The 27984-nt window shown below is 41.0% G+C and overlaps 2 protein-coding genes across 3 annotated transcripts; one reads left to right on the top strand and one right to left on the bottom strand.

The window, feature by feature from the left end:
• Positions 1 to 445: 445 nt before the first annotated feature.
• Positions 446 to 8904, bottom strand: mcm2 (minichromosome maintenance complex component 2). Its single transcript, XM_026167261.1, has 20 exons — positions 8791 to 8904; positions 7552 to 7739; positions 7277 to 7449; positions 7072 to 7196; positions 6840 to 6978; positions 6644 to 6741; positions 6369 to 6490; positions 5952 to 6159; positions 5711 to 5845; positions 5253 to 5444; positions 4447 to 4540; positions 4274 to 4352; positions 3894 to 4065; positions 3668 to 3794; positions 3279 to 3391; positions 2816 to 2980; positions 2461 to 2535; positions 2075 to 2257; positions 1473 to 1628; positions 446 to 1157 (listed from the first exon to the last, which is right to left on the bottom strand). The coding sequence occupies exons 1-20, from the start codon at positions 8794 to 8796 to the stop codon at positions 1047 to 1049; spliced, it is 2661 nt and encodes an 886-aa protein (XP_026023046.1). The 5' UTR covers positions 8797 to 8904; the 3' UTR covers positions 446 to 1046.
• A 2241-nt stretch (positions 8905 to 11145) lies between these two features.
• lmcd1 (LIM and cysteine-rich domains 1) lies at positions 11146 to 27405 on the top strand. Of its 2 annotated transcripts, none has more exons than XM_026167259.1 (7): positions 11146 to 11224; positions 20128 to 20231; positions 20610 to 20865; positions 22335 to 22484; positions 22618 to 22860; positions 25240 to 25458; positions 26698 to 27405. In XM_026167259.1, the coding sequence occupies exons 1-7, from the start codon at positions 11198 to 11200 to the stop codon at positions 26806 to 26808; spliced, it is 1110 nt and encodes a 369-aa protein (XP_026023044.1). In that variant the 5' UTR covers positions 11146 to 11197; the 3' UTR covers positions 26809 to 27405. The 2 variants fall into 2 exon arrangements, with proteins under 2 accessions (XP_026023044.1, XP_026023045.1); XM_026167260.1 differs by lacking the exon at positions 11146 to 11224 and adding an exon at positions 19256 to 19371.
• Positions 27406 to 27984: the final 579 nt, after the last annotated feature.

The following is a 27984-nucleotide window of genomic DNA, read 5'->3' as shown; positions in this document are numbered from 1 at the left end:
AGGATGAGGCAAGCTCATCCGAATACGTAAGCGTAGAGCTTGCCACCCAGGCAAAAGAAAAATAGAGCTATATCACGTTATAAAATGAAAAGTTTATTGTTCTAACAATATACTTGTCTTTAATTTGCTGCAGTTGTTGTCATCAGGCTTGTTTAACTAGAATCATGTACACCGCTTGCAAACTTCTGATGTTACTACTGTAGATTAAAGTCACCCGTCAACAGGCTCTGGGTCTTTTCATCCATACAAGGTAGAATTTGGCAATGCATTTATAACAAGTGTAGAAAATTTGCACCTCTCTCAATCTGCAAGTTCAACTAAAATGTTGAGGCGCTCGTTTCACTCAGTGCATTTTAGATGATTTTAAATTACATGGAGAAAAGTCAGAGCAGAGACAAGTAATTGATGAAATACGTTTTTGAAATCAAAACAGAGCTGCAATCCATCATGAAGCAAACAGTGACATCATCAAGCACTAGTTTATTTTAACCAGACTTATGAAGCATGGAGGTTTCAGTTCAAGCTACATTAACTTCCTGATGAGAGCACAAACCTCCGAGAAAGAGCAACAAGGTCTGAAATACAAAGTCAGTGAGTTTGGACAATGTAACAACGCATTCAGATAACATTACGCAAAACAATAAACGGCGCCACATTAACATGTACATTTATTTACAATCAACCCCCCCTGAAGGCAGATGCAGCGACCCCCAGCACAGAATAAACATGTTCCTTTTCTCTTTTTTTTTATTTTTATTATTCATGCAGTTTATTTATTGTTGACGAATTGCTTATCTAAAATAATTTACAGTCACCACCGGTATCAATCCATCAGAAACAGTGTGGTCATCAGCTGCTGCCTTCAGAGTCAAATCTTCCTTATCAGATGATCCTTTTTATAACAGTCCTTCAACAGCGGCTGCTCTTCAGTCACCTCCAATCAGTTCAGAGCCAAAATTAAGAGTCCTGAATCCAGTATGACCAAAACCGTAGTAAGAGCTCATAATGTAGGAGGTGTAAGAAGAGGAGTGAGGTTGGAAGGCTTCTTAAAACTGCTGCAGTATCAGTTTCTTCTTGCCGTCGTGGCTGAACTTGTTGGAGTGGAACAGGTCGCTGTCGTAGAAGGCCGACAGGTTGTGGATGTTTATCTGTCTCGCCTGGAGGGGGAGGAGCAGGAGAGTCAGGCAGGTTCAGGATTGTGTTCATTTTCATTAAATATGTGATCAGTTTAAGACCTCCAGGAACCAACACACTTTTGAATGGGTTCACCAGCTTGCTCACATTTTACTATTTGATTTTTTTGAAGTTCAACTGAGCATTACACACTGGAGGTCTGACTGCTCTGATGAAAGGATTTCCCTACACCTACCCTACTACATCCTATTATAATGACCTTAGTGTGAGTTTCTAAGATAAAAGAGTATTTACGACTAGGAGGACAATAAATTTAAAGTGTGTGTGTCTCTCAGTACCTTATCCTGAAGATCTTTTTCTGGGATCTCGATGGTGTCGTTCTGGACTCCGTATCTGTTCCTCTGGTAGGCGACCTGCTCGGCCACCAGCTGTTTGAGGATGAAGAGCAGCAGCTCGTTGTTGTCTCTGCGGAAGGCCAGATAGCGGGCGAACGTCTGAGCAGACAAAAATATTAGATGAGGTCAGTAAACACAATCAGGAAGAATCACATACACTTCATACACGCTCCATAGACACTTCATTTTGTTGATTTTTCATAAATTTATAGGGTTTTAAAAGAGAAAGTGGCTGTTTGCATGTATAGTACATGTATAATAAATACATTTACAAAGTTGGTGAAAACCTGCTGCTAAACATCAATAATCTGTTCTTAGTTTAGCCTTAATACATCTGCCCTTTGGCAACCTGGTACCAATAAACTACCTCAAGTTAGCTAAAAAGCTGCCCCTGCTTTCAGACATTACTGGATTTACTTCAAAGCCTTTTCTGCATGTAAAACTGAATTAAACTACAAGTCTTACTGAATCTAAAAATGTGTCCATCGTTCGCCTTTGAGAAGAAGCATTTTAATGTTTGAGGCCAACAGAAAACATCCACAAACCTTCCTCATGCTCCTCATCACGCTGAACTTCTGTGTGTCGATGAAGCTCTCCAGCATGACCCTGATGGCCATGTTGACGTCGTCCTCCAGTACATAGTCCCTCAGGTGCATTTTGGCGTGAGCCTCCGCCATGCGGATCATGGACTCAATGTGACGAACCGTGATGGGGATGCTGCCTGTGGCCTGTGACACCAAACCAGAGTGGGTTATTTCCACAGTCACAGATGAATAGTTTGATGACTCTGAGAAACAAATTTGAGTATAGCACATGTTCTCACACGCTTTTCTTTCTTAGTGGTTTGACGAATTCAGTTACTCTCCCTGGATTTCAAAAACATGTTTATGTGTAAATGAGAGATAAAGTGGGAGGAGTTTTTCAGACTCACCATTGACTCTTTACGGAGGTCACTGTAGATGCGAGCCACCTTGTCCTGGTCCATCTGGTTCAGTTTCGGGTGAACCTTCAGACACAAAAAATACAAACTTTACCTTCAATTTTCTTTAGCTTTAATTTGCTGCAATACACCCACCTACCTACAAATTCTTATAATTTATTTACTGTTTGTTAAAATAAATCTTGTTTGGACAAAACTTGTAACACAAAAAAACAAAAACAACGTATAATGTAAAACAACAGCTATCTCATTTCGCAAGCTTTCAGGCTGATTACATAATTATGATATTCCAGCCAGAGAGAAACAAATAAACCTGAGTGAGGATCTGTGTGGCATGTGTTTGTACCCGCTCTTTAGCATAGATGATGTACTTCCTCAGGAGCTCCTGTGGAATCGGTGGCACGTCGGATGAGTTGGGCAGAACCACCTCCTCCAATGCCACTCCCCCCTCCTTGCTGCTAGGGTGATGCTTGATGTGGGAACCGACCACGAAGCGCGCCAGCATCTCATCCTGAAGAACAGAAGAGCCACAGTGAAATTTACATCAGAGAGGAGGTAATCAGTTATTGCAACAATATTGGGAATAAACAAGCATGTTTTCGTGTGTTAGAGCCCAGACGTCAGTTCAGGAGATGAGGAGGAAGAGGTGGATGACAAACATAATAAATCCTCTCAGTTAAATATTTGGAAGTACTAGTCAGTTTCACCAGAGCAGGTGAAGACAGATGATTATCCCAGTTCAGTTGTAGTTTGATCTAAAGAAATACAGTGTCCCACAGCAGCTCAGCATCAGGTGTGTTTGCATCTACCTGGACGGGATCGATGGTGTCTCGAACAACACACAACACGTCAAAACGCGACACGATGGGCTCCGTCAGATCCACGTTCTCAGCAAAAGTCAGGGAGGGGTCATATCTGCCACCTGCCAGGAAACAAGAGATATGATGTTGCTCTTGAAAGGCCTCTCTCACACTTCCTTTGGACTAATTACAAAAGGCCTGTTCTCAGACTTCACTGACTTATATCCAACGCTCACTTTTTAATATATTCATAAAAGCTGCATGCACGTGTCCATTTATTTTATGCATCCTTGTAAAGAGTAGCTCAGATTATAACCAACTGCCAAAAATAGCTTAATCAGCATTTAAAATGAATCCATCTCCAACATACTGAGCTAATAAATATGACTGCTACGTACCGATGGGGTTGGCAGCAGCAATGACTGTGCATCTGGCCTGCAGCGAGGTGACGATGCCAGCTTTGGAGATGGAGATGCTCTGCTGCTCCATGGCCTCGTGGATACTCGTTCTGTCTGCATCGTTCATCTGGGAGGACACAAAGTCAGGTACATGCACATTTTTATTTTTATTTTTTTAAGAGAAGGAGGGGGTGCCCACCAATCTGGATACGTGGATTCAGCTCACCTTATCGAACTCATCGATCAGACAGACTCCACGGTCGGCCAGCACCAGCGCTCCCGCCTCGAGCGTCCACTCACGGCTCACTGGGTGTCTCTGAACATAAGCGGTCAAACCAACGGCGGAGGCCCCCTGACCTGTGGTGAACACCGCACGGCTCGCGACCTTCTCTACGTACCTGCAGATGGAAACACGTTAGCGCATCTTCTGAAACAATCCTTTTACTCCCCCAACAGATTTCTTCATCAACATTTTACCTCTGTTGCACAGTTGCGGTCAAGAGACACAAAATACAGCCCTGCATATGTAAACTTCAGGCCTTTATTTTTTTCCATCAATTAATTAACTTTAGCCACTGACAACATCGACTGTGTGTTGAAACGTACTTGAGGAACTGGGACTTGGCGGTTCCTGGGTCTCCGCACAGCAGCGCGTTGATGTCCCCACGCACCTTATGCTTCCCACCTGGAAAAGAAAGAATTGAGAAGAAGGGGAGAGTTAAAGGGAGGACAAACTGATCCACTGTTATTCTTTCGAATTCAGAGATGAGAGGCTTTACCTGGATTTTTGGGCTCCCCTCCAAACAGCGACAGGGCGAGCGCTCTCTTGATGTCCTCATGCCCGTAGATAGATGGCGCCATGCTGGCAAAGATCTGCAGACAGTAAAAAGGAGTTACCAAAACATTTGCACTGCAGTGGTTGGACCAGTGCAGATCTGCTATCACAGTCAGTTCATCATGTTTTTAATAATAATAATAATAATAATAATAATAATAATAGAGCAGTTAGCTGGGGAAACCGGCAACACCAGCCACAGTGGTCACACTCCTAAAAACAATTAACAGATAAGTGTCTGTTTTCTAACCCTAACCCTCTGCTCCCTTTAGGGGTCGCCAAAGTGGACCATCTGCGTCAATCTTTTTTTTGCCTAACTGGGATTGATTTTCATTCATGACACTGAGCTGTAAGTTAGCATTGAATCATCTAAAACAAATAGGAAGGACTTATTAAATTCAACAGGATTTTTTAAATCTTTGTTTTGGAAGTGAATGGATGGATGGATGGATGTTTTGTTTTAAAAGTTGGTTTTATTTCTAGACTGTTTTCTAAATATTCTTTGCCGTTTAACATTAGAGACTTGAGCTTTCATAAAAATCTAAATTTTTAGAGATTAATCTAGAGATTTCAATTAATAAATCTAGAGATTTCAAATTTCAAACTTCAAATTACAATCAGAAGATCATTTTAAAAGACGACATCATCCATTTACAATTGAATTTTTACTTTTTGGGTGATCTGTTTTATTTCCTTAGAGCCGAAATAACATCCTTTCTCCATTTTTACTATTTGTATCAGATTACTCACCCTCTCTCCGATACGTTCGTCCTTAGACAGAGCAACAATGGCTTTGATGTCTTCGTCAGTCAGCTCGGCCACGGCGACCCCCTCGTCTCTGCGGGTGATGTGGTTAGCCAGGATCACTGTGGCAAACACCGGGAAACCATTCGCCATGTTCAGAGAGCCATCGTAGTTGTTGTGGTAGATCCCAGTCAGCTCCTGATAAGCAGAAAAACATGCATCACTTTAAAACAACAGATTGTGAATATTCTAAGTCCTTAATATACATTGAAAATTACATGTGTATGAAACTGATTTAGTTTTGCAACACAGCATGAACTCTTTCTCGACCCTAATGTTTCTGCAAATGTGACTAAACGTTTATTTCCATCTAGCCTCAAATGTCTTTAATTTCTACTTTTCTGATCAATTTCAACCCTCCCTGCCTCAAATATGACAATTTTATTTTCTTTACACAGACTCACAATCTCATCTCCAGGCTTGCAGCTATCCACAAGGTCGGCCAGGAGGATGGCATCTTTGGAGCGAGGGAGTCGACCTGCAGCCACCTTACCGGGACTTTCCTGGATGGTGATCCTCTGGTAGTTCTGGTACACCGTCTGCAGGAAGGAGGCAGTAATTTTAAATCCTCAGACTGGGCACAGACCCGGCAGACAAACTACAACTTTCACAACCAACCATCAGCCAGCCCGGCCCTCCCCTCACCTCCTCCATGTTGATCTCAAACGGTCCCTGGGATTGACACTCTGGACAGGAACCCGGCTTCACCTCCTGGTTCTGGGACTGGAAGAAGGGCCCTAGCACGAAGTTACACTTGTTACAGTTGTACTTGACCATGCCGAGCTGAGGCAGGACGCCGGTGCAGCTGCTCACCACGCCGCTGGTCCGGATGAGCTGGTTCAGGTGGAGCTGCCTGAAGAGGACAACAGAAGAAGAAAACAGTTGGTAAAGAGCAGAAAGCTTCACCTAAGTAGCTCCTTCATATATATAGACGGCCCTTTTTGGAAGAGCCACAGATGTGCCTCGCCAAGACTAATGTGGAGGTCTCGCCTTAGTTTCATTACTACTGTGAATTATTCCTTCAAGTTGAAAATACCTGTTGGGTAAAAACTGAAGTGTTACCTGAGTGATCGGATCTCCTCGACCAGAGGCAGGTTGCAGATGCGGACATGGATCTCGTAGGCAATGCGATCATATTTTGGGTACATGGCAAGCACAACTTCTTTAGCAGCTTCATCAAAAATCTGGCAAAGAACAATCAGACACGCACCGGAGAAAATAATTGAAGGACACTCACATTTAACTTTCACAGCATTTAATATCCGCTAAAGTTAAATATAAATGCATGAACAAAAGGCACAGTAAAGGACATTAAGCAAGATGACAAGTTCACTAACCTTCAGCATCTCAGCTGGAGCTTCTGGTAGGAAGTAAGCCAGGACGTGCTCCCTGGCTGCGAGGTCCTCGTAGTTTACTACCAGGCTCTCCTTGTTCTCTGGATTACAGGTTCAGATTGATTCATTCAAACATTGCCAAAAATCAGCCAACAATTGTATTTTTCCACACATTAAAGTTTACTGAAAACTGCACTACCTTTACACATGTCGCTGATCTTCTCCTTGAAGACGTTGCGGCCGTTTTCATCCACGTGTGTGCGCAGGAAGTTCTTGAAGCGGTTGTAGATTTCCAGCCGCGGTGCCGCCATGGACACCCACTCCCTCACTGTGTGGCCCTGCAGAGCATGTGAAAACGTTACAAAGACGTCCCAAACAGCCGGACCTGAAAAACCTCTGTGTGCTAGCTCATCTCCAATGTCATCACAAACCTTCATGTCCTCCAGATTCTCAATGCTCTCAATCATTTCCTCTTCCTCGCCATCGCCTTCTGCTGCCCTCTCAGCCAGCCGTCTTCGCCGAGCAGCCGGGCGCTCGTCATCCTCATCTTCGCTGTCTGGAAGCCAACAAAATGAAAGAATTAATCATAGCCTACCCATCACCACCCTGACAAATATCCACACACTCAAGCCTCACCGTAGAGCAATCCTGGCCTCACGCGCCCCCTGGCTCCCTGTTGCCTGTCCCTCCTCCTCATGGCCTCCTCAGCGGCCGCTCGGGCTCCTGGCGACAGCTCTGACAGCTCCTCATCATCGAGGTCCAAACCCTCTGCCTCGTACTGATCCAGCTCTGGAATGGCACGGTAATCCCTGAACAGAGACAGAGTTGTTATGAAGCCCTAAAAAACAAAAAAAACAAAAAAAACCCCCACAGAGTTCATAGCTTTAAGGCCATTTTAAATCCACGCTCACCTCTCCATTCCATCTCCAATCAGTTCCTCTCCATCTTCTTCCTCCTCCCCAGGCAAGGGTCCATCTCCCAGCAGCCCCTCCGACTCATCCTCGAAGGGCGGCAAGTCTCGTCCGGGGCTGGAGGTCAGGTCTCCCCTCCTGGAGGCTCGGCTGGGGCTGGTGGCCATGTGGTATGACTCTGAGGAATCCTGTCAACAACACGAATTCAGAACAAATAAATTATTCTTATTTTTACTGCCAAAAGTAACCTGACATTGTCTACAGCTTCCACTGTTCACATACAGCATTTAATTTTAGTCTGCGTTTTTATTTTATTTTTCTTCTTCTAGCAGATTCAGGTTTTTTTGCATTTTGTTTTCGGTAGATGGCAGCAGCAAGAAAGACAGTAGGTAGAGATGGTGATGAGGGCAGAACATTTTAATACATTTGGTACATTGTGCCACTGCTGTCAAAGGATTATTGTCTTCAAGTAGTTTTGATGTACATCAATTTGAAATTTTTTTTAAATATTTTTTAACTGGTAACTTTTAGTAGTTAGTTTTATCTAAGAAGGGAAGAAAAACTCATAGGGCTGTGTGACTTCTTAAAGACCATAGATCTTTAAAAGTAGGACTGTAAGACATGTTTATTACACTTAAGAATGTGGCGAGCCAACATTAGAAGCAAAATGTAATTTAATAGCTTAAGTATTACAGGACAGTGTATTTTAATGATCTTTTAATGATTCTTTACTTGATTGAAACCAATCATTTAAAGCTCAACATGGCTTGTAAGTAAACTATAATCAATTATTCCAGATGTAAGGACTCATGCAAGGGGTGTAAAGATTCAAAAAAGTTTTATTATTCCTCGGTTGTTACTTGAGACGGTTTACAGATGCAAAAACAAGCTAACTGACCACATGGCAGGTCTCCTTTTTACAGCGAAGGAACAAAAAAACAACAACGGGTTTTGGGTCCAGTCTACGAAGGTGAAAAACGGTTCTTAGCAAAACACGCGCAGTTAAAAACTTCATAACGTATATTTTTAATTCTGATATCTGGCAAAGAATGAAGCTCTACATCAACTCTTGATGACGCTCTCTGTCATTGTTGTGACTCGACGAATGAACAAAGTTTATTTTCCCAGAAAAACTAAAGCTGACTGGTAAAAACTGCTTCGTATAGATTAATGCGCCTCTGCCTACAAGCTGAGCCCTCCCATTAGAGCACTGCTCCTGTTTTTAATGAGTTTACTCACCGCCATCGCTGCGTTTCTGTCTTGCTGCTGCTTCAAAAGCTACTTATTCTTCTTCCTACAGTGAGTCGCTTTTCGCGCGAAAGGACCATGTGACACTCAAAGCCCGCGAAAAATCATGAATATTCAAGAGAGACGGCTGAGGTTTTGCTTTCTCATTGGTGTATTTGCCTGAAAGAGGAGGGAACTTAAAGCACGGTGTGTTCGCTTTAAGACAAGGAGCAGAACGACCGCTCGTCCTGTTGTGTGATGACCTTAATAAAAACAACTAGGGTCGAGCCGCAGAATAAAGCGAACGCATCTTTTGTCTGAGCGCGATGGAGGGGCAGGGTTTATTACGTCGTATCGTTTCCCGGGAAATTTTTGGCTGCGTTCAAATCCGCTTTATTTCCTCCCTCGTATCCTCACTACAGTAAAAATAAAGTGGCTTTTGCCCTCCTGTGGATGGTTTTGCACTGCAAAAAATATTCACGTGCGTAAGTAACATCAATTAAATCAACACATAAGGGATCAATAAGATAAAATAATAATAATTTGTATGTATAGATGCGAAGAATGTGAGACAAGAATGAAACACAGAAACAAACAAACTTTAGAAACTTAAATAATAACAAAAACACATGCTTTAGTAAAAGTAATTCTATAATGCCAGAAAAAAAGTTAAACATATTCAAGGAAAACATCTGCAGCCTGAAGTGACTTCGTTTAATTAATTCAATTCATTTAGTGAGGGCAGTTCCTGAAATTTTAGTTGATTCTGCAGCTGATCCCAGGAGCAAGGAGCTGCAAAGCTGAATGCTCATTTGATAAATTGAGTTGATGAATGCAAGCCAGTAAGTAAGAAGGCAGCAAATGTGTGCTGTTTTATGTGAATAGCCTTATAAATAACAACAATTCAGTGGCTAGGGCTATAACATGACAAAGAAGACCGCTCAACCTGAGCATACAGCATACAGTGAATAGTACAAGCCTTTATATTGAATCAGTGCTCCATGATAGACAGAATCTAGCATCAGTAAGGATTCTGACAAAGCATCCATATAAATCACATCATCATAATCAATTACAGACATAAAGTGCCTCAAAGGATCTAAACATATCCCTTTAGTACCAAAACAGGTGTGATAATGGCCTATCTGCAATGGCGTTGGGTTTTTAACAAGTGAATGACTTTACTGTCAAAAAGGGTGGGTTACTAACATGTGCAGACTGAAGAGCTCAGACCAGGCCAACATATCAGCTTGATTTGAATGTTAGTTTGCTCATTCAAAGCTGTGTGCTTTAAGCCATAGAAAGAGACAAGAAGGTGTAGCTGCAGAGATAGACTTTTATTTTGTAGCTATTTCTGATAGACACAGATAGCTACAAAATAAAAGCACAAGATGAGAGAGAAAACGATCATCAACAGTCAGAGGGATCGCCAGAACATTTCAGCTATGAAGCCGTTGTTCTGCACTCACAGGACCTTCAACAGCCCGCTAAGACCAATCCTGAAGAAATCAAAGCCATAACAAAAACACGGCCATGCCGTGTTAGTCACCACTAGGCCTCGTCTGGACCTGCAAACCTGAGGTGTGTTGCTCATGCCTTGGTCTAAGCTTTTCTGAGCCACACTGAAAATGCAGAAAAGGAGGAGGAGGAGGAGGAAATTCAGCCATTCCTACTGGCTGAGAAGTTTTACAGGGTGACTCTGATTGGCTGGAGGAGTGTGAGCAGGGACTCCCTCTCAGTCTTTGTCTGAGATTAAAAACACAAACAGTTCAGTCAGGCCTCACTGATCCAGTTAGTCCCAACTGTGTGCTGTTCTGCAGCAGAGAGCAGCTGTGATTAGGGACAATGCAGCTGTGGTTGGAACAGTCAACACTGCAAGTGCCTGCAAAATTTAGCACAGCAGTGTGAATTCCCCACTTAGCAGACTGTAAAACTGGAAGATTAGAAATTTTGCAGGAAAAAACAAACAAAAAACAACCCAGTTTCCCCCCTTGCGTGTTGTAACAAAATCAAGAGGTGAAGAAACCTGCTCAGTTTATGTTGCAGAGGGTGGAGAAGCAGAGCTGGCAACCACACAGATCAGGAGGGAAGAGTGGGGGGAATACGCTGAATGGAAAAGTAAAAGCAGGAGTTTACAGCTGAAGAGGAGAAAGGTCAGTTTTAATCTTGCTGAGTGTAGAGAAGAGAGAAATGTAAAAGCAGAGGACAAAGAAAGGAGGGCTGATGAAGGTGTGGACGGTTAAATTGCTGTGAGCTGTGGAGGGCCGGCGGAGCAGAGTGGCAGCAGAACCGACTGTGGGCGGAGAGTGAGGAAGTGCGGTCAACGGGAGAGGAATTTAAAGTCTCATTGTTCTGGAAGAGCGGCGGCAGACGGAGTCGAGGAGCCAAGGAGACAGCTTGCCGACGGACGTTGGACTACATGGACGTGAACTCAGCCATGGAGAAGGTAAAAACATCTGCATCAGTACAGATTGTTGCTCACAGATATTTCCAGATGTGGAGGTCAGTGGGTCAGAGGGTCACTTGCTGGTGTGGCACATCACATCAGTGTAAGGTCAGAAGGAACTCTGTGATGTGCCTAAGTGAGCTTTCCTGACATTTAGAGGTTTGAAATCTCTGTCAGCTATGAGTGTGGATGTTTTACATTCAAGCCTCAGAAGAATCTCACATTTCTTCAACATTCATTCATCAGTGTTCAAGATCACGAATTTTTGTCTGAGAGAGGTTTTATTTTATTTAGCTATACAGAAAATCAAGTGTCATCTGAGTTGTATGATGTTCATTTAAAGGTAACCTATCCTGCTTTTCTTTCTTTCCTGTGATTATATGCAGTTGCAGTGGTGTATGCTCACATTAAACACAAAGTTTCACATAATGAGGTCAGTGTGCGTGTGAGTAATTCCTGTGAGCAAAAGCCGAGACTTCAGACTGTTTCATTCTAGACTTGGATCTGTATGACATCAGATAAAGACAGGTGTCCTTAATATGGTCATCTCAGGTATACCTGAGGAGCAACCAATCAGAAGAAAGTTGCTTTAAAATAGGGATGTCAAACATGAGGCCCAGGGGCCAAAATCCAGTCAGGAAACATTCCAATTCAGCACATCTTTGGAAAATATAACAGAGGACATAGACTTAGTCTTTTAACTGTATTTTCATACGTTTTACAGCTTTTCCTGCTGATAAAAACCTCCTCCTCTGCCATTCATACTACACCAAGGGTAATTAAGCAATTGATTTTTAAGACGTTTCTTATAATTACAGGACAGTCTGAGCTTCCAGAGCTTTCTCTGTAATTTTACACATTTATTTCTTACAATTTACTGCAATTAAATTCTGGCAGATTTCTTTCATTTAATACAGCAGTGTTTCTTTATCATGCAGAAAAACAGAGAAATGAGTTTGATGGTTTAAAAGGAGATGGACAGGTAATGAATAAGAGAGAATAAGATAGTGTGATATAAATAAGGATTATTCTGAGCTCTGTGTCATGCAAAGTGACTCTTGTAGAAGCTGAAAACATTTTAATAATAGTAATCATAGTAATAATAGTAATTGTGATCATAGTAAGCTGGAAAGCAGCATTAGTGACTCTAACACAACCACGCTGCACTCAGTTTTGTAATGCTGAACTCAGTGATGGCACCCTCTAACTTTAAATGAATAATGGGCCACGTACACACTTTGAGCTTACACACACTTAACACACTTTACAGCAATTTGATTTCTGATTTCAGATTACATTATTACATCCGATGTCCTGATCTGACCCAATGAGGAAGAACCTCCAAACAAATAAAAACAGAAGTCCAGCTTGAGTCGAGCTTTCTGCAAGCTTTAGTCACTGTGATCAGTTCTGGTCATGTTTATAAGTGCTGTAGGCTAAAGTCAGTTTGGACACATCTCTCTGCAGTCTGAGTCTAACAGCTGGAGGTTTCTATTTCAGTCAGCGAAGGTAATCCATGACCACGAGGTCCTGATCTGCCTGCTGGGTCTGTGCTGGCGGCACTTTGTTTCCCACAGATCCCTCCTGTAATTCGGCCTCTGGCTGTTTGTCCAGAGGTCACATCAGTCCGAGGATGATAACCTGACAGATCAGCGTCACCTGTTTGTGGCGTGAGCCCTGTCTTTATACCCCCGAGCTGGAAAAACCGCCATCACCAGCATTGAAATAACCTGCAGTGTGCCCCCATACATGCACCCCTCTCGTTATTCTTTTGTTACATGTTGTTAACTCCCCCCCCCCCCCCCCCGCCCCCCAAAAAGCTTCATATTATGAATATTGAGGTTACAAAGAAAAAGAAAGGTTGCCATAAAATGATCACTTTTGTTGCAGTAAAAGTTTAAAAATAAAAATGATGAATCCACAATCTCATGACTGAAAGCAGGAAATGTTGCAAAACTATAAACTAAATAATACAAATCCCCAAAACACAGTCACCAACAGCAACCGATTTAAATATGTATACTACAGGTAAAAATAAAAGTTCCCTGTGGTCTCCACTATCCTATCCAGCCTTTTCCTCCTTCAGGCCACTGTTTACTCTTAAATAGTAACCGGAGACTGTGACACAGCTGGAAACAGCAGCTCACTCGTGGCATTTTTGTCCAATTTTGTCTTAAATGGAGAGCAGCAGGAAATGCAGAGGATGCCATGTGCCAAAGCTCTGATTCAAAGTCAAGATGCTGCCCCTCTGTGACCTCCAGCCTCTTATCTCACAGCATTTCCTGTAGTTTCCACTTCACATAGCCAACGTGTTTGACATTACTCGTGAAGCTCAGCCAAGTGTACCCACCTACAACATACCCGCCTTATCTGACTCCTAAATATAGAACGGCCACACGTTTTCCTCAGAAAAAGGAAGCTTTCTCCTCAGCTTATAACACTGTTCAGTATTTTTTGTTGTCATGAACAGAGGTAAGAATAAAGCTGCCAAAATATGTAGTCAGTATGACTGGTGTCCAAACTAACTGGAGACAAAGGTTAGTATGCTGCATATATGCATGCTTATATGCATATAAGTAAATGAAGACAATTCATAACATGTTCAATAAGCCGGTAATTTAAGGGTTCATGGTAGCTCAAACAAAACAGTTTTGTCTGGTTGCTACAGCTTCCTCCTGTCATCAGCTGTAATAATTGTGAATGTTAGAAATTGTCTGGGTCTGTGTTAACTCTATAATGGATCAGGACTTTTATTATTAGATTCAAATTTGCACTTTGATCCCTTTGCCCTGCAGCAGAGTGAGGTTTGTTAAAAAATAAACTTATTCTAATTACTGTACTGTTTGTTTTGCCGATAAAGACTGTGCTTGTATGTGTTGTGTGTTGTGTTGAGATAGATTTGTTGGTCTGTCTTGTTCTAAGGCACATGAGATTGTTGAAGTGTGTCATGGCGCCTGATTTTGTTCCCTGCAGCTTTTGGATTTTTGTTTATTATGTTTATTTTCGTTTATCTCTTCGCTGCTGTTCTATTGAAGTTTTTGATGATTTGACCAGTTGAGTTTGAGATTTCCTGTTTTGATTCTTTTATTATTTCAAGTATAGTGTGAATCTTAGTTCCCGTGATACTGGATCTCACTTGGTGTTGTTTTTATGATGATCTTCGGTTTTGTATTATTATCGAGTTTCTTGGTGTTTTTACATGAAACGTGAGACATTAGCCTTCAAGTCCTAATGCCAGACATGTTCTCTAAGTGCAGTTAACATTCTTGAAATTGAATATGGTTCTCCAAGACCTAACAAAACAGCAAATAAAAGCTGAAAAGTAACAATAGATAATGAAAAGAAGAAAGCTTTCTACTACTCACGAGCAGGTATATTCATAGAAACTACTCTCAGTGGATGTGCTGAGAAGCTAAAACAGTGTTGAATCCTGTGCACAGTTCACACATCACTCATCATATTCTGCACAGAAGGACAAACAGAAGTGAGACGAGAAACATGATTCGAATGTAAAGTGTGTGACTTCTTGTGTTTCATACACTTCAGTTTTTATTTACATCATATTTTTTACATGTTTCTATGATGTAGTGAAAAAAATCATAAGCATTCCACAAGACAAATGTATGCAAAGAGTCTGTATTTTTAAATTCTGATTGATGGCCACCCATTCCTGTCTTACTGGTGCTCCAAGCTGTTCCCAGTTTGTGGGCTTTTGCTTGTCTAGCTGCTTCTTAAAGACTAACAAAACTAAAAACATCCCAAAGACTAAAGTTTTCCAAAGATCCAGGTGCAATCTGAGGGCAAAAGGTGGCTCGGAGATGATCAAATTAACATTTTGCATCTATGGCAAGGAAACTCCCCAAATCCGATCATATACGGTCAATTGTTCCAAAGCACGTGGAGAAAATATCTTAAAAATAAGTTAATAGTCATAAAAAGGCATTTCTGGAAGTACAGAAAAACCTCCATTCAAAAAGAAAAATACTGCATGATCTGCTTGTTTATTTTCTTTTTGAAGGAGCTTTTGAGTAACGTCTGCTCTGACTATGACTCATTAGTAAAAATTCTTCAAACAAACATCTGACAAACTGGCTTTCTACAGGAAGACAGAAATCACACTGCCTTCTTTGGTGAAATTTCCCTTTATTAAAGCTGCGTTCGACTCAAACCTCAAACCTCAGTGAGGTGCTTCACTCTGACCTCCTGGTGACTGATGTTCACTCATTACTCAACAATAAACACAGTGAGCCAGTCAGTGTACTCCAAGGGGATTTAATGAAGTCTTTTTCTTCTTCAGCTGTTTCTATTTCAGCTGTGACCTTTTCAACACGCACCAATCACCAGTCGCTTCACAGTCAAACACACTTAAACACACTCTCCGTCTCTGTCTTTACACCTCGCTGGTGGCATCAGATTCATCACTCTGCCTGAAAAGGAACCCTGTTATTACTAACATGTTTGCCTTCTTTCCTAGAGTTAGATGAACGTTTTAATGCCAAAACTCAGAGCTTCAGAGATTCATGGATGTTCAAAGGTTTTTAAAGACGATAAGTGTCCTTCTACATTTAAACCCAAAGAAACCTCTTTTCTTTTTAATGTCATCATCTTTCACTTTTTAACCCAATTTCATTTTGTTTGGCAAATTCCTTCTTAGCATTTTTTTTTGTTGGTTGGAAGACGCCTGTATCCTCACTTAAGCTGTGTGGATGGGAGTAAAAACAGAGAAATGACCTTGCTGCAAGGTTAAAAGAAAAGGCTGGAAAACTTGAATGGAGCAGAGGTTTTAGTTTGTATGTCTATATCTTGTTCGAATGTGTGTGTCTCTGCATGTATTCAGCAATGTTACGTGAGCGAATGCCTTTTAGGAGGGATGGGAGAGCTAATGCCTGCTGACAGATGGATAGGTGGACAGTCCAGACAAATAGCAGCAGGTTGTTTCAGCAGCACAGTCTTCAGATTTCCTGCCAAAGCCTTTAGAAACAGTCTGCCATCACTCACATGTTGCTCTTTGTTTAGCTGTCAGTAGTGACATAAAAGCTAGCTGTTTGCTATAACAACTAAATGCCTAACAAGCCAGAAAGCCAAAACAGTTTGCTCTTTTAATACTCTGGCAAGCCAGAATAAAATACTTGCATTAGGCAAAGCCCCGGTGCTGTAACTGTATCCTGGACAGCTGAAGGTCACCACGCATAGTCTAAGGTTGGTCAAAGTGGGCTAAATTTGCCAGTTCTCCACCTAAACTTGCCCCAAATTCCCGCACCCTCCCAGCTGCGAATCCAGAAACACTTCAGCTCCGTTTCTCTGTATTCTCGTGAGAACCGAGTTAGTGAGTTGCCTCTTGTTTACTCACACTATAACAGGTGGTTGTTTTAAGTCATGATAGACGCACAAACTTTGTTCTCTTTTAAATTTCTCCAGAAAACTAATCAAGTAACCTTAACAAGTCCAAAAAAATGTGTTTTCATTGTAACTAATGTACGCAATGCTAACAGAGTAAACAGGATAAAGAGCAGCAAAGGGGGGAATCTGCTGTGTTTGTCAGGACAGTGACGATGAAGTCACTGGGTGGTACGATGAGATCATCCATCCTGTGTGTGTGTGTGTGTGTGTGTGTGTGTGTGTGTGTGTGTGTGTGTGTGTGTGTGTGTGTGTGTGTGTGTGTGTGTGTGTGTGTGTGTGTGTGGTGTTCACTCCCTTTTCTTCCTCCCACACCCACTGAGAAATGTTTGGGGAAAAAAACAAAACACGTCTTCTGTCTCGCCCAGTGCTTCCTCACACACCATCATCGTACTCATCATCACCACAGTCAAACTGTCTGGAAATGTTGTCTAATTCCCCGTATCTCGTCTGTCTTCTCTGCGTGACACGAGTCTCTAATGACTTGGACTTTTTGTTTGCATTTCTTTCTTCAGTCAGGACTCACATACTTTCCACATCTAACAGTCCTCATTAGCAGAGGAAGTGGGCTAAACATTACAGAAAAACCTAGTTATGATTATTTTGTCAATCAGGCATTCACTTACATTATTGTAAAAAAAAGAGTAAAGAAGAAAATGAAGAATCACATGAGACATGTACTTACAATTGAAAAAAAAATGCCATCAGCAAATTAAAATATGTGTATTTGGAAAACTGACTACCTGCAGAGCTGGTTGAGCTATCTGTGTTTCAAGCCAGTTATACTCAGGGCGAATAACACACAATGGCACAATACCAATGCTTTCCAATGGTTTACATTCATTTGTGCAGCTTATTTGTATAGTGATGGCAGCTGTAGAAGTCTTAAAAAGTCTTAATGTGTATAAAGCGAGGCTAATTTCCAAACATACAGGGAGTGCAGAATTATTAGGCAAATGAGTATTTTGTCCACATCATCCTCTTCATGCATGTTGTCTTACTCCAAGCTGTATAGGCTCGAAAGCCTACTACCAATTAAGCATATTAGGTGATGTGCATCTCTGTAATGAGAAGGGGTGAGGTCTAATGACATCAACACCCTATATCAGGTGTGCATAATTATTAGGCAACTTCCTTTCCTTTGGCAAAATGGGTCAAAAGAAGGACTTGACAGGCTCAGAAAAGTCAAAAATAGTGAGATATCTTGCAGAGGGATGCAGCAGTCTCAAAATTGCAAAGCTTCTGAAGCGTGATCATCGAACAATCAAGCGTTTCATTCAAAATAGTCAACAGGGTCGCAAGAAGCGTGTGGAAAAACCAAGGCACAAAATAACTGCCCATGAACTGAGAAAAGTCAAGCGTGCAGCTGCCAAGATGCCACTTGCCACCAGTTTGGCCATATTTCAGAGCTGCAACATCACTGGAGTGCCCAAAAGCACAAGGTGTGCAATACTCAGAGACATGGCCAAGGTAAGAAAGGTTGAAAGACGACCACCACTGAACAAGACACACAAGCTGAAACGTCAAGACTGGGCCAAGAAATATCTCAAGACTGGTTTTTCTAAGGTTTTATGGACTGATGAAATGAGAGTGAGTCTTGATGGGCCAGATGGATGGGCCCGTGGCTGGATTGGTAAAGGGCAGAGAACTCCAGTCCAACTCAGACGCCAGCAAGGTGGAGGTGGAGTACTGGTTTGGGCTGGTATCATCAAAGATGAGCTTGTGGGGCCTTTTCGGGTTGAGGATGGAGTCAAGCTCAACTCCCAGTCCTACTGCCAGTTTCTGGAAGACACCTTCTTCAAGCAGTGGTACAGGAAGAAGTCTGCATCCTTCAAGAAAAACATGATTTTCATGCAGGACAATGCTCCATCATGTTGATGGTGAACAGATCAAAACACTGACAGAATCCATGGATGGCAGGCTTTTGAGTGTCCTTGCAAAGAAAGGTGGCTATATTGGTCACTGATTTGTTTTTGTTTTGTTTTTGAATGTCAGAAATGTATATTTGTGAATGTGGAGATGTTATATTGGTTTCACTGGTAAAAATAAATAATTGAAATGGGTATATATTTGTTTTTTGTTAAGTTGCCTAATAATTATGCACAGTAATAGTCACCTGCACGCACAGATATCCCCCTAAAATAGCTAAAACTAAAAACAAACTAAAAACTACTTCCAAAAACATTCAGCTTTGATATTAATGAGTTTTTTGGGTTCATTGAGAACATGGTTGTTGTTCAATAATAAATTTATTCCTCAAAAATACAACTTGCCTAATAATTCTGCACTCCCTATAGTACATAGATGAGCATATCTGTTTAAAGTGAGTGTTACATATTAAAGAAAAAACAAGGACCTACTGTTATTCAGACAAGTAAACTATTAAAAGTGACTAATAACCAAAATTTGTTCAGCACCAGCTGGAAGATTTTTATTGACTTCTAGTCGTGGTTGAAAAATAGTTCCCCTCGATGTCATTTAGTGTCCGTTAGACTTTAGTGGGAGAAAACTCGTTCATCCATCCTTCCATTTAATTTGTAAACTGTTGTAGAGACCCACCTTTTAGCACATCCCAGCACACCCACTCACTTCACCAGATGCACCTTGTTTAGTTCTCTCACCTTTGATTGGGTGTGGTGCTTGTCCTTGATTGCACTCACCTGTCACACATTATATGTCACACAGTACATAAGGACTGCATTCACTTTTGGCTCACTCTTTCCTCACTTCCACACGGGGCGGCAGCTGAGGTGAGGTTCTGTTTGGGTTTTTATTTTATGTAATGTTAAGGTAATGAGTAACTTGAATCTCTGTTTTCTTTCAGCATTGGCAGTCCATGTGTGTCTTTGTTTCCTTCCTTTTTTGCCTTATTTATTTGAGAATAAAAGGAGTACCCTGAAAATAATTCTGCATTAGATGGCTGCTTTTCTTATTCTAACCGGATGAGCCCATGAAGCTGATTGCTTCAGCCCTGAACCTTCCTCCCTTCAAAACATAAACCCTTTTATAGATTGAGTAATCCATCCATCCGTTCTCTTCTGCCTAATGATTTTCCCAAAAACTTAACCCTGTTGAAAATTTGTAGATTATGCTTTTAAAGCCAGGTCCATGCCAAGAAACCAACATATTTAAATGAACTCTGAATGTGGTTATTCCAGGTAAAGTGGTCAACCATAGTTATATTTGATATTTGAGTCTATGTACATACTTTTGACTCAATTGAGATTAGAAAAAAATCTAAATTAACTTCAAACATGTGCATTCAGTTCTTTTTTTGTTTTCTTTTTAAGTTATTAAAGGTGTGTGCTGTACAGTCATTCCAGCCTAGAGAAAGAACAGTTCAAAGAAATCATTAAATGTGCATAATTACCATGACATCCATGTCCATGATGAGTATATTTAAATTACAGATATACCTCACGAGATCGTAATGCTATGCTTTGACTAGAAGTGCAGCCTTAATTGTGCAGCCCTTTATCTGTTGTGATGTGTTGTGCTCTCTTTAGATGTCTATAAAGCAGACTGCAGGAGGTGCAGGAGGAGGAGGACGTGCAGCAATCTGTCTCATATGTAAGGAGAGCTGCTCTGGTTTTCAGCCACATACTTGGAGGTACAGTTCCCCCCTTTTTTAATTCATTTTTTTTCCTGTACAGGAAATGTAAAATTTTAGTGGTCTCACCACTGCTCCCTCACTACTTACACATTCATTCCTTTTGAAGAAAAATATTAAATATGTTTGTGACTGAACACCATATGGGTGTAGGCTGTCAAACCACATGCCCAGACTCCCAAGTTTTCAGACTACATGGAAGAAATAACCAGGCAAGCTGGAAAAACACAAGTTAAATGTTCTTGTCTTGCATTCAAACGGCTTTTATTTGAGCAAGCCAAAGAGAGTAATATTTGGCCAAAAAACAAAACAAAAACGTAAAATGACAAGAACGGATTTAAATCGTTGCTTATCCTTTTTGGTGTTTCTTCTATCCAGAAAAGCCTGCACAGTGTGTGGCTGCAGCACGGTCGACCACGCTCCTGGAAATGACCTTGAAGACGACCAGCGAATAGGACGCCTGCTCGCAGACTCGCCCTGCTCCCATTTGACAGCGAAGATTAAAGGAGGTGGTGGCCTTCGCATGTACAAGAGAAACCGAATGATTGTCACCAATCCGGTGGTGTCACGCAAAGACCCGACCTTCAACACCACCACATATGACTGGGCTCCTGCCGGCCTCAACCAGAAACTGGTAGGATTCACTGTGGAGTGCAGGAGACTGCTGCTGATTCTCTTTTTCTTTCATTCTTTCATTTAAAAATAGTGGATGGATTTTGGATACCACAGGATATTTTTCAGATAGATACATTAAAATAACGTAACAGGACCAAAACCACAAACACGGTAAAGAGCTCCATTTTAGCGATATTATTTAGCTCAGCTGTTGCATACAGCTATTGCTTCCAGCTACCTGTTCAAGCACAGCTCTGGAATAAATGGACAATGCAAATAGCCAAAGAAATACCCCATCAAACAGCTGTAGTAGTAATATGAACAAACCTGAAACTGGGAATGAGGAAACGGAGACATGGAAACACCACAGATGAAATGTAGGGGATGAAGAACGGGAAGACGTACAGATGAACCAGCAAAGAACAAGGAAGACGCAGAGCTTAAATACACAAGTAGGACAATGAGAGGATCGGGAACACAGCTGGGACGAATCTGACATAACAGGACACAGAGAAGCAAAACTCATAATAATAATAATAATAATGTGTATGTCCCCATAGGGACTAATTACTCCTATGGGCTGCCCCATTCACCCAGTGGGCAGACACGAGCGCCTAGGGAGCAGTGTGTAGGGACGGTACCTTGTTCAGGGGTACTTCAGGGTAGCCGTTCAGTGGATTTGAGTCCCCGACTTTCTAATCATGGGGCAACCACTTTACCTACTGAGCCATCCATGCCACTCAACACACTGAACGGGATTATCACAATAAAACAGGAAGCACAAGACATTCATGGTGATGCAGACTAGATACTGAGACATGGAAACACGAGGCAAGGTGCAGAAACAGAACAGAACCCTAGAAACCAGGAACAATGGATATAATACGACAGAAAACCATAATTCAAAGAGTAAAATTTAAATTAAAAACACAAACACTGGGTCACCAATCCAGGACCCTGAAAACTCAAGAAAAATTCATGCATGAAATTACATTTTATTTTCATCATCAAGTTAACAACTCAAACTTCTTCCTTTATTTATTCACTCAGGACACTTTAGTTCAGATTTACCTCAGTTGGTGCTGCTCTTCCTGTATGAAGAATATGAACTGTCCCATTAAAACCTGACTCAAGTATGTTTCAGGCTTCCCAGCCTATAATTATGAAGATGACAGACGTTACTGCGGTTGAACTTGTAGAGGCAGATCCAAATCCAACTGGGGGACTGTTTTCCAGATGTGCCTCTAAAAACCTTGAACATCTCGTTTGGTTCATCCCTCACTTTTTGTTTGTTTGCGTTTTCCAACCCACTACCACACTTTTAGTCACTGCTTCACTCTGGTGAAGTAATCTGACAACCCACAGATGTGTCAGTGACGACATCGGGAGAGTCCGATGACGGCTTAAAATGTGTTAGATAAGCTCAGGTTTCAGCAGTGGGAAAAGATCGAGAGATTGAATTTGTGAAAACTGCATCATCTGTTGAAGGCCATGCAGTACATGGAGCTCCTCCCAGAGAGTCAGAGGCCAGTCTCAGGGACTGTTGGAGCGCTGGAGCGACGCAGGCAGCTCCTCATCCAGCTCCCCGCCTACGATCAGGACCCCATGAAGTGTCAGAGCCTGGCCAGTGAGGAGGAGGTAAATTACTCTGCCGTGACTAGTTCAACACACATGATTATCAATAACCTGAGCAGTATGTAATCATTCCACCTATAATCAAAAGATTAAAAGTTGGCTAATCACTTTCATGATGGAGTCATTCTTCCTGCAGATTTCCTCCATGCTGCTGTTTGTGAAGCAGTACAAACAGGAAGTGCTGGGAGTAGGAGAGGTGGCCTTACCCGGTGAGGGTGAAGCTTTGAGGGAAGCAGCCATTCAGAGGACAGCAAAGGAGGTGAAGGAACACAGCAGCAGCAATAAGAAGGATGCTCCTCAGCATCAGGATCACGGTTCATCTAACAGCAGTGTCGCCTCCCCCACAAATGGGACAGAATACAACAACAAGACTGAATATGTAAGTGGGTGTATGACCCTGGATGCTTTAATCACCAGCTGTTACCAGCTGCAGATCTGTCAATACGAAGGAAAAGAGAGAAAGCTTCGATTAATGATTAGGGTTTTTTTTGTTTCATGATACAACCTTTTAATTGTACATAGGAAATCGAATTCACATCAAACCAATCAAATACAGTCACAACAACAGTAAGAGCAGAAAGTGTTACTGAGCTCACAGACAGACTCTGCACAACAGCCTGCTGAAGTCTCCTTATCCAACTTCTCAGGTCTTATTTCACGATCAGTACCGCTAACATGCTGTCTGCTCATGACATGTAGGGCAAGTTTGTTTGCTTTGTTTCAGTGTGGTGTAACAACAGCACAGGGGCATCACGCCCCCTTTCAATCAAACACTAACTTCACCGTGTTCCTCCAGCCAGCTCTTCTTTCTTGTAACAACAAAAAACTGCAAAATTGGATGACTAAATGTGGTTTTAGTTTGACTTGAAACACTTAATGTTGCCAACGCTGCCCAGTTATGCCTATTTTTGGGACTCTTTGGTCGACTATTGCTCCCTTTATTTCACTAAAGAAAGATTTGTAGTCTTGTTTGCAATACTGGTTCTAATTAGAGATGGACCGATCCGATATTACGTATCGGTATCGGTCCGATACTGACCTAAATTACTGGATCGGATATCGGAGAAAAATAAAAAATGTAATCCGATCCATTAAATATCACGAAAGCACCTCAGAAAACTTGCAACTCGCCTAACTCACCTCAGAACGTTAGCACGTCGGAGCAGTATGCATCACGTGATAGAGCGGCTGTGGCATGCGGGACCTGTCGGTGGTCTGGATAGCATGTGGAGCTTCGCTAGCTACCCGGCATTTCATCTCCGACAAAGTTATCCCCGAGAGAAGTAAAGCAAGTGTGTAAGTCCATCTCTGAATGTTTGTAAAGCATTCCTGCGTTAAGCTTAACAAGCGATATATGGAGCGACTGCCTCTTCTTGCTGCTACTTCAATCATGAAACTGATCAATGATCAGCTGATCGGCTTTTCTGTCGCGAGTCCGTGTCTCTTGTTTGCTTTTGGCCCACTTTGCACCAGAAAGAGGAAACCAGCAGCTGAACAACAGCAGCACATTTAAGCTTGATCAGCTGTTGTTAGAATGTATTTAATATTACTTTCTACTCCAGGATCTTTTTCTACGTAGCTGACGCTGGTAACTGTGCAGGGGCGGATCTAGCAAAGTTTAGCCAGGGGGGCCGATAGGGCATTAACAGGGAAAAGGGGGCACAAAGACATACTTTTCTTTCTTATTCTCATTTAAAATGTCTTGTTTTTAATAATTAATTATCTGACACCCAAAGTTTTAATTTGATGTAAAATGAATAGAAGTCAATTACTGTATATAGTAACTATTAAGTCTAATATACCCTAGTAAGCTATAGTACTTTTTCCTTTGGGAAGGTACCATCTGTGCAGTCTGCAATTTTGTTGAAGAAAGCTGTTGAATCTATTTAATATTTCTTGAAAAATAATTGATTTCTGTGCATTTTTTTTCACACTTCATCAAATTAAGGTTGATTACGTCGATTAAGCATCATGAGGTGGCGCGTGAGGGGTGGTTCCCTATTTTTTATTTATTTATTTTTGTTGTTGCTGGGAGTTGGAACCCTATTAGTTAGGTTGCTTAATATTTATGCTAAGTACTCTTTAAAATACCAGAATAGGGAGGATGGTGTAGGTTTAAGTTAGATTGATCAGTATTGCTGAACTATGAAATATTCTCTTTTGCATACAGGTATAACAGAATAGTTTTAGTGTAGTTGTTGTTTTAAACTTGAGTATGAACTTATACAAAATGCAGCAAGATATTTAAAAAACAGTTTTGTTGATTAAAAAACACTATATCGGATTCATATCGGTATCGACAGATATCCAAATTTATGATATCGGTATCGGTATCGGACATAAAAAAGTGGTATCGTGCCATCTCTAGTTCTAATTAAAACCTGTTTCTGTGTTTCTACTGAAAATATTTCTATTTTTCTATCAAATTTCAGTGAGAACAGAACAGCATGCTTGTTTTTTACTTTCACGTGTTGCAACGGCAAAATCGTGCCAAAGTTGCATCTACCATGTGTGCTCAAAGAACTGAGATCAGATGTATATTTACCTGTTCTACCTGGGGAAGTCATGTGATTGGTTGATTAGTGAGGTGGAGATTTATGTCATCTTTTAAACTGATCGGGATCCAGAAATCCTTCTAGATTCCCTGTGGAGGGAATTTTCTGTTTTGATTTAAACCAAAGTTCTTGTGGATCAGGAGACTCTACATTTGTTTCACTAATTTCGTACTTGACCTCTCACACAGTTTTCTGTCCTCTAGCATTGCACCGGCTGCCAAGGTGAAGTTACCAAGGACAGTCCTGCAGTATATGCAGAGCGTGCAGGTTACCACGCTGCCCTGTGGCATCCCAAGTGCTTTGTATGTTCAGAGTGCGGCCAGATGTTGGCTGACCTGGTCTACTTCTGGTCCAATCAGAAGCTGTTCTGCGGACGACACTATTGTCAGACACAGTGGCCACGGTGCTCGGGCTGCGACGAGGTGAGGCTTCACTCCCTGTAGTTATTGCTGATCAGTAAGTGTTGGTGATCTGTTTGCAGTCTGAACTTCATGAAATCAGAAAATCTGAAACAAAACAATACCATATACTACTGTTAAGTCATCACATAGCAATAATTTAGTTTATCACACACTGTAAATAAGGTGTTCATGTGAGAGGAACTACCATAAAATACTAACTGCTGTCACATTTAAACCTCTTTAACTTTGATTTTTGCTTGAGCATGCACTTTATAATCCCTCTTTCTGACTCTGAGAATGAACCAAATTTACAAATGACTTTATTTTTTTATTCAGTATGACCTAAAGTGAGTTACTGAGCCCACTAGCACATTAGAAGGACTTTCACAGAGGTCAGGACAAAGGCTGTTTTCCTCACAGGTTTCTATCGTACGAGAAGTCTTTTTACAAACACCCCCTGGTGGCCATTACACAGAATGCAAGCTCTTGGCTTTTTCGCTAAGTCCATCTTTTATTATGCCTTTGCATTTGAGTATGAAAAGACAGCTCTATGTGGCAGTGTCATCCATCCACAACCACTGCAAACACTTTCCTGATGGACTGAAGTGCTACTTTAAACTATCATAAAACGTGCATGATATTAATTTAGTAAAGTATGCCGGGCCATTTGTTTAAAATGGTGATGATAAGGAGAATAAAGTAAGACAGGCTTGAGTGCCAGCCTCCCTTGTGACCTGCTAGATGCTAATGCATGAGTCTGCAGCATCTTTGGGGGGGGGGGTTTCAGTCATGTCATTCGTTTCAAAAAGGTTAGATGTCAACAGTCACAACAGAAGCCTAGACTTTAAAAACATTGGGTGATGTCATAGTTTCAAAATGCATCTTTTTTCAGACAGCCTGTATACAGTTCTTCTGTTTTGTTAATAATAAAAATATGTTTTAGCTCCTTTTTTATTACATTTATTACAAATTATTTAAATGGTAAATAACAATAAAAGGCCCTGTTATAGGTTATAGTAGATAATAATACAAAGCTTTAAAGTATTTTCGTATATACATAGCTTATTCTTATGTGGATTTAATGAACTAAAAGTTTTAAACCCAGATGAGAATAAATGACTGCATAAAAATGGAAATGAGTCTACCAACTCTACGCAACACCACAGATATAATTTGTTTTATCAGAATAATATTTTTGTTTTTATTTTTTGTGTCCTCTCTCACATCATTCTCATCCCCCCTCCTGTTCCGTTTCTCCAGCTGATTTTCAGCCAGTCTTTTCTCATGGCGAAGGACGGACAAGCATGGCATCCTCATCATTACTGCTGCTGGAAATGCGGGCAAACCCTGGATACACCCTGTCAGCACTGAGTCACCATGTGTAGGAGTCACTACAAAATGTGGTGTTCAATTTTAAGTTTAAAATAAATAAATCAACAAATCTAAAACCAAATCAATAAAATTAGTGCATCTGTTTTCATATAAAAGAAAAAAATGGTATAGTTTAAATACGCACTGGGGCTAAAAGTCTTTAAGTCATATGTTCACTTGATAGTTTAGCAAATCTTCTTTCCTACAAAAACACAGCAGCAGATTTACTATAGTTTGAAATACTTCAGGTGATATTGATATGAACTGACTTATTCAGATTACTGGTATTCCAAATTTTTAAGGAGTTGTTTGGTTTATACAAAAGTGCTTTAAGTACTTCAGCAAACATTTTGTTGATGTATTGGCACTTATAGCACTGACAGTAACAGGAAACAGATGTTCTGCATTTAGCCTGCAACCTTACAAAAACCCAGAGCTGAATTTCAGCAAAAAAATGAAGAAACTACCCAGTAACTGAAGAATGTTGAAGTTAACATGAGTAAGTAAATAACTAAATAAAATGCCACCTTGTCCTGTTTGAGAAAACTTTGTATTCTCACTCATTTTCATGAGAGACTTGTTGGTGTGTTTTTTGCAGATTTGAGTCATGTGTCTTTAGTTAAACTTCATCTGGTGAGGTCAGTAATTATTTTAAATTGTCTCAAGAAATCATGGATGTTGATTCCTCTGGATTTTTTTCTTAACACAAACTGTTCTCCTCTGGGTGAAATATTCATAATTTCAAAATATGTGCTTGTGTTGAAAAATATTTTTTTGTGTTTTGTGTTGTTGACCTTGTAATTCAGCCGGGGTAAGACTGCTGCAGTCATTAAACTATTGGAGCGTTAAAACAGGGTCAAGGGGCAGAACAGTGTGTGAAAACAGTGTGAAGCAGCCCTACTCGACACTGTTGTAGTTTGTTTTTTTGAAGGTTTACACTGAAAAATTATTTTGTTATAAAGTCATTTCTGCCTGTGTTCGAACCCCTTAAAGTTTTATTTTCTCAGAAAAAACGAGTCTGCACCTTTGTGCAAAAAGGATATTTGTTTTTCATACGAAGTAACAAGGAACTGTGGGGTTTTTTTTGTTTTTTTTAATATATTCTACTTTAACAGTCATCTTTAAATGTGTTGATGCATGCTCAATCAGCCAGGTAAATAAATCCCAGAAGGTTGT

The sequence above is a fragment of the Astatotilapia calliptera genome, chromosome 5 (genome assembly GCF_900246225.1).
Source record: "Astatotilapia calliptera chromosome 5, fAstCal1.2, whole genome shotgun sequence".
NCBI classification, from domain to species: Eukaryota; Metazoa; Chordata; class Actinopteri; order Cichliformes; family Cichlidae; genus Astatotilapia; species Astatotilapia calliptera.
This window is presented reverse-complemented; position numbering and strand designations above follow the sequence as displayed.

Coding starts and splice junctions, on each gene's coding strand:
- lmcd1 (XM_026167259.1), top strand. CDS start 11,198: ATGGACGTGAACTCAGCCATGGAGAAG. Junction 11,225..20,127: donor TGAACTCAGCCATGGAGAAG/GTAAAAACATCT, acceptor TGCTCTCTTTAG/ATGTCTATAAAGCAGACTGC. Junction 20,232..20,609: donor TTTCAGCCACATACTTGGAG/GTACAGTTCCCC, acceptor TCTTCTATCCAG/AAAAGCCTGCACAGTGTGTG.
- mcm2 (XM_026167261.1), bottom strand. Junction 6,742..6,839: donor GATCAGCGACATGTGTAAAG/GTAGTGCAGTTT, acceptor CCTGTAATCCAG/AGAACAAGGAGAGCCTGGTA. Junction 4,066..4,273: donor GCCAAGTCCCAGTTCCTCAA/GTACGTTTCAAC, acceptor TTCCATCTGCAG/GTACGTAGAGAAGGTCGCGA.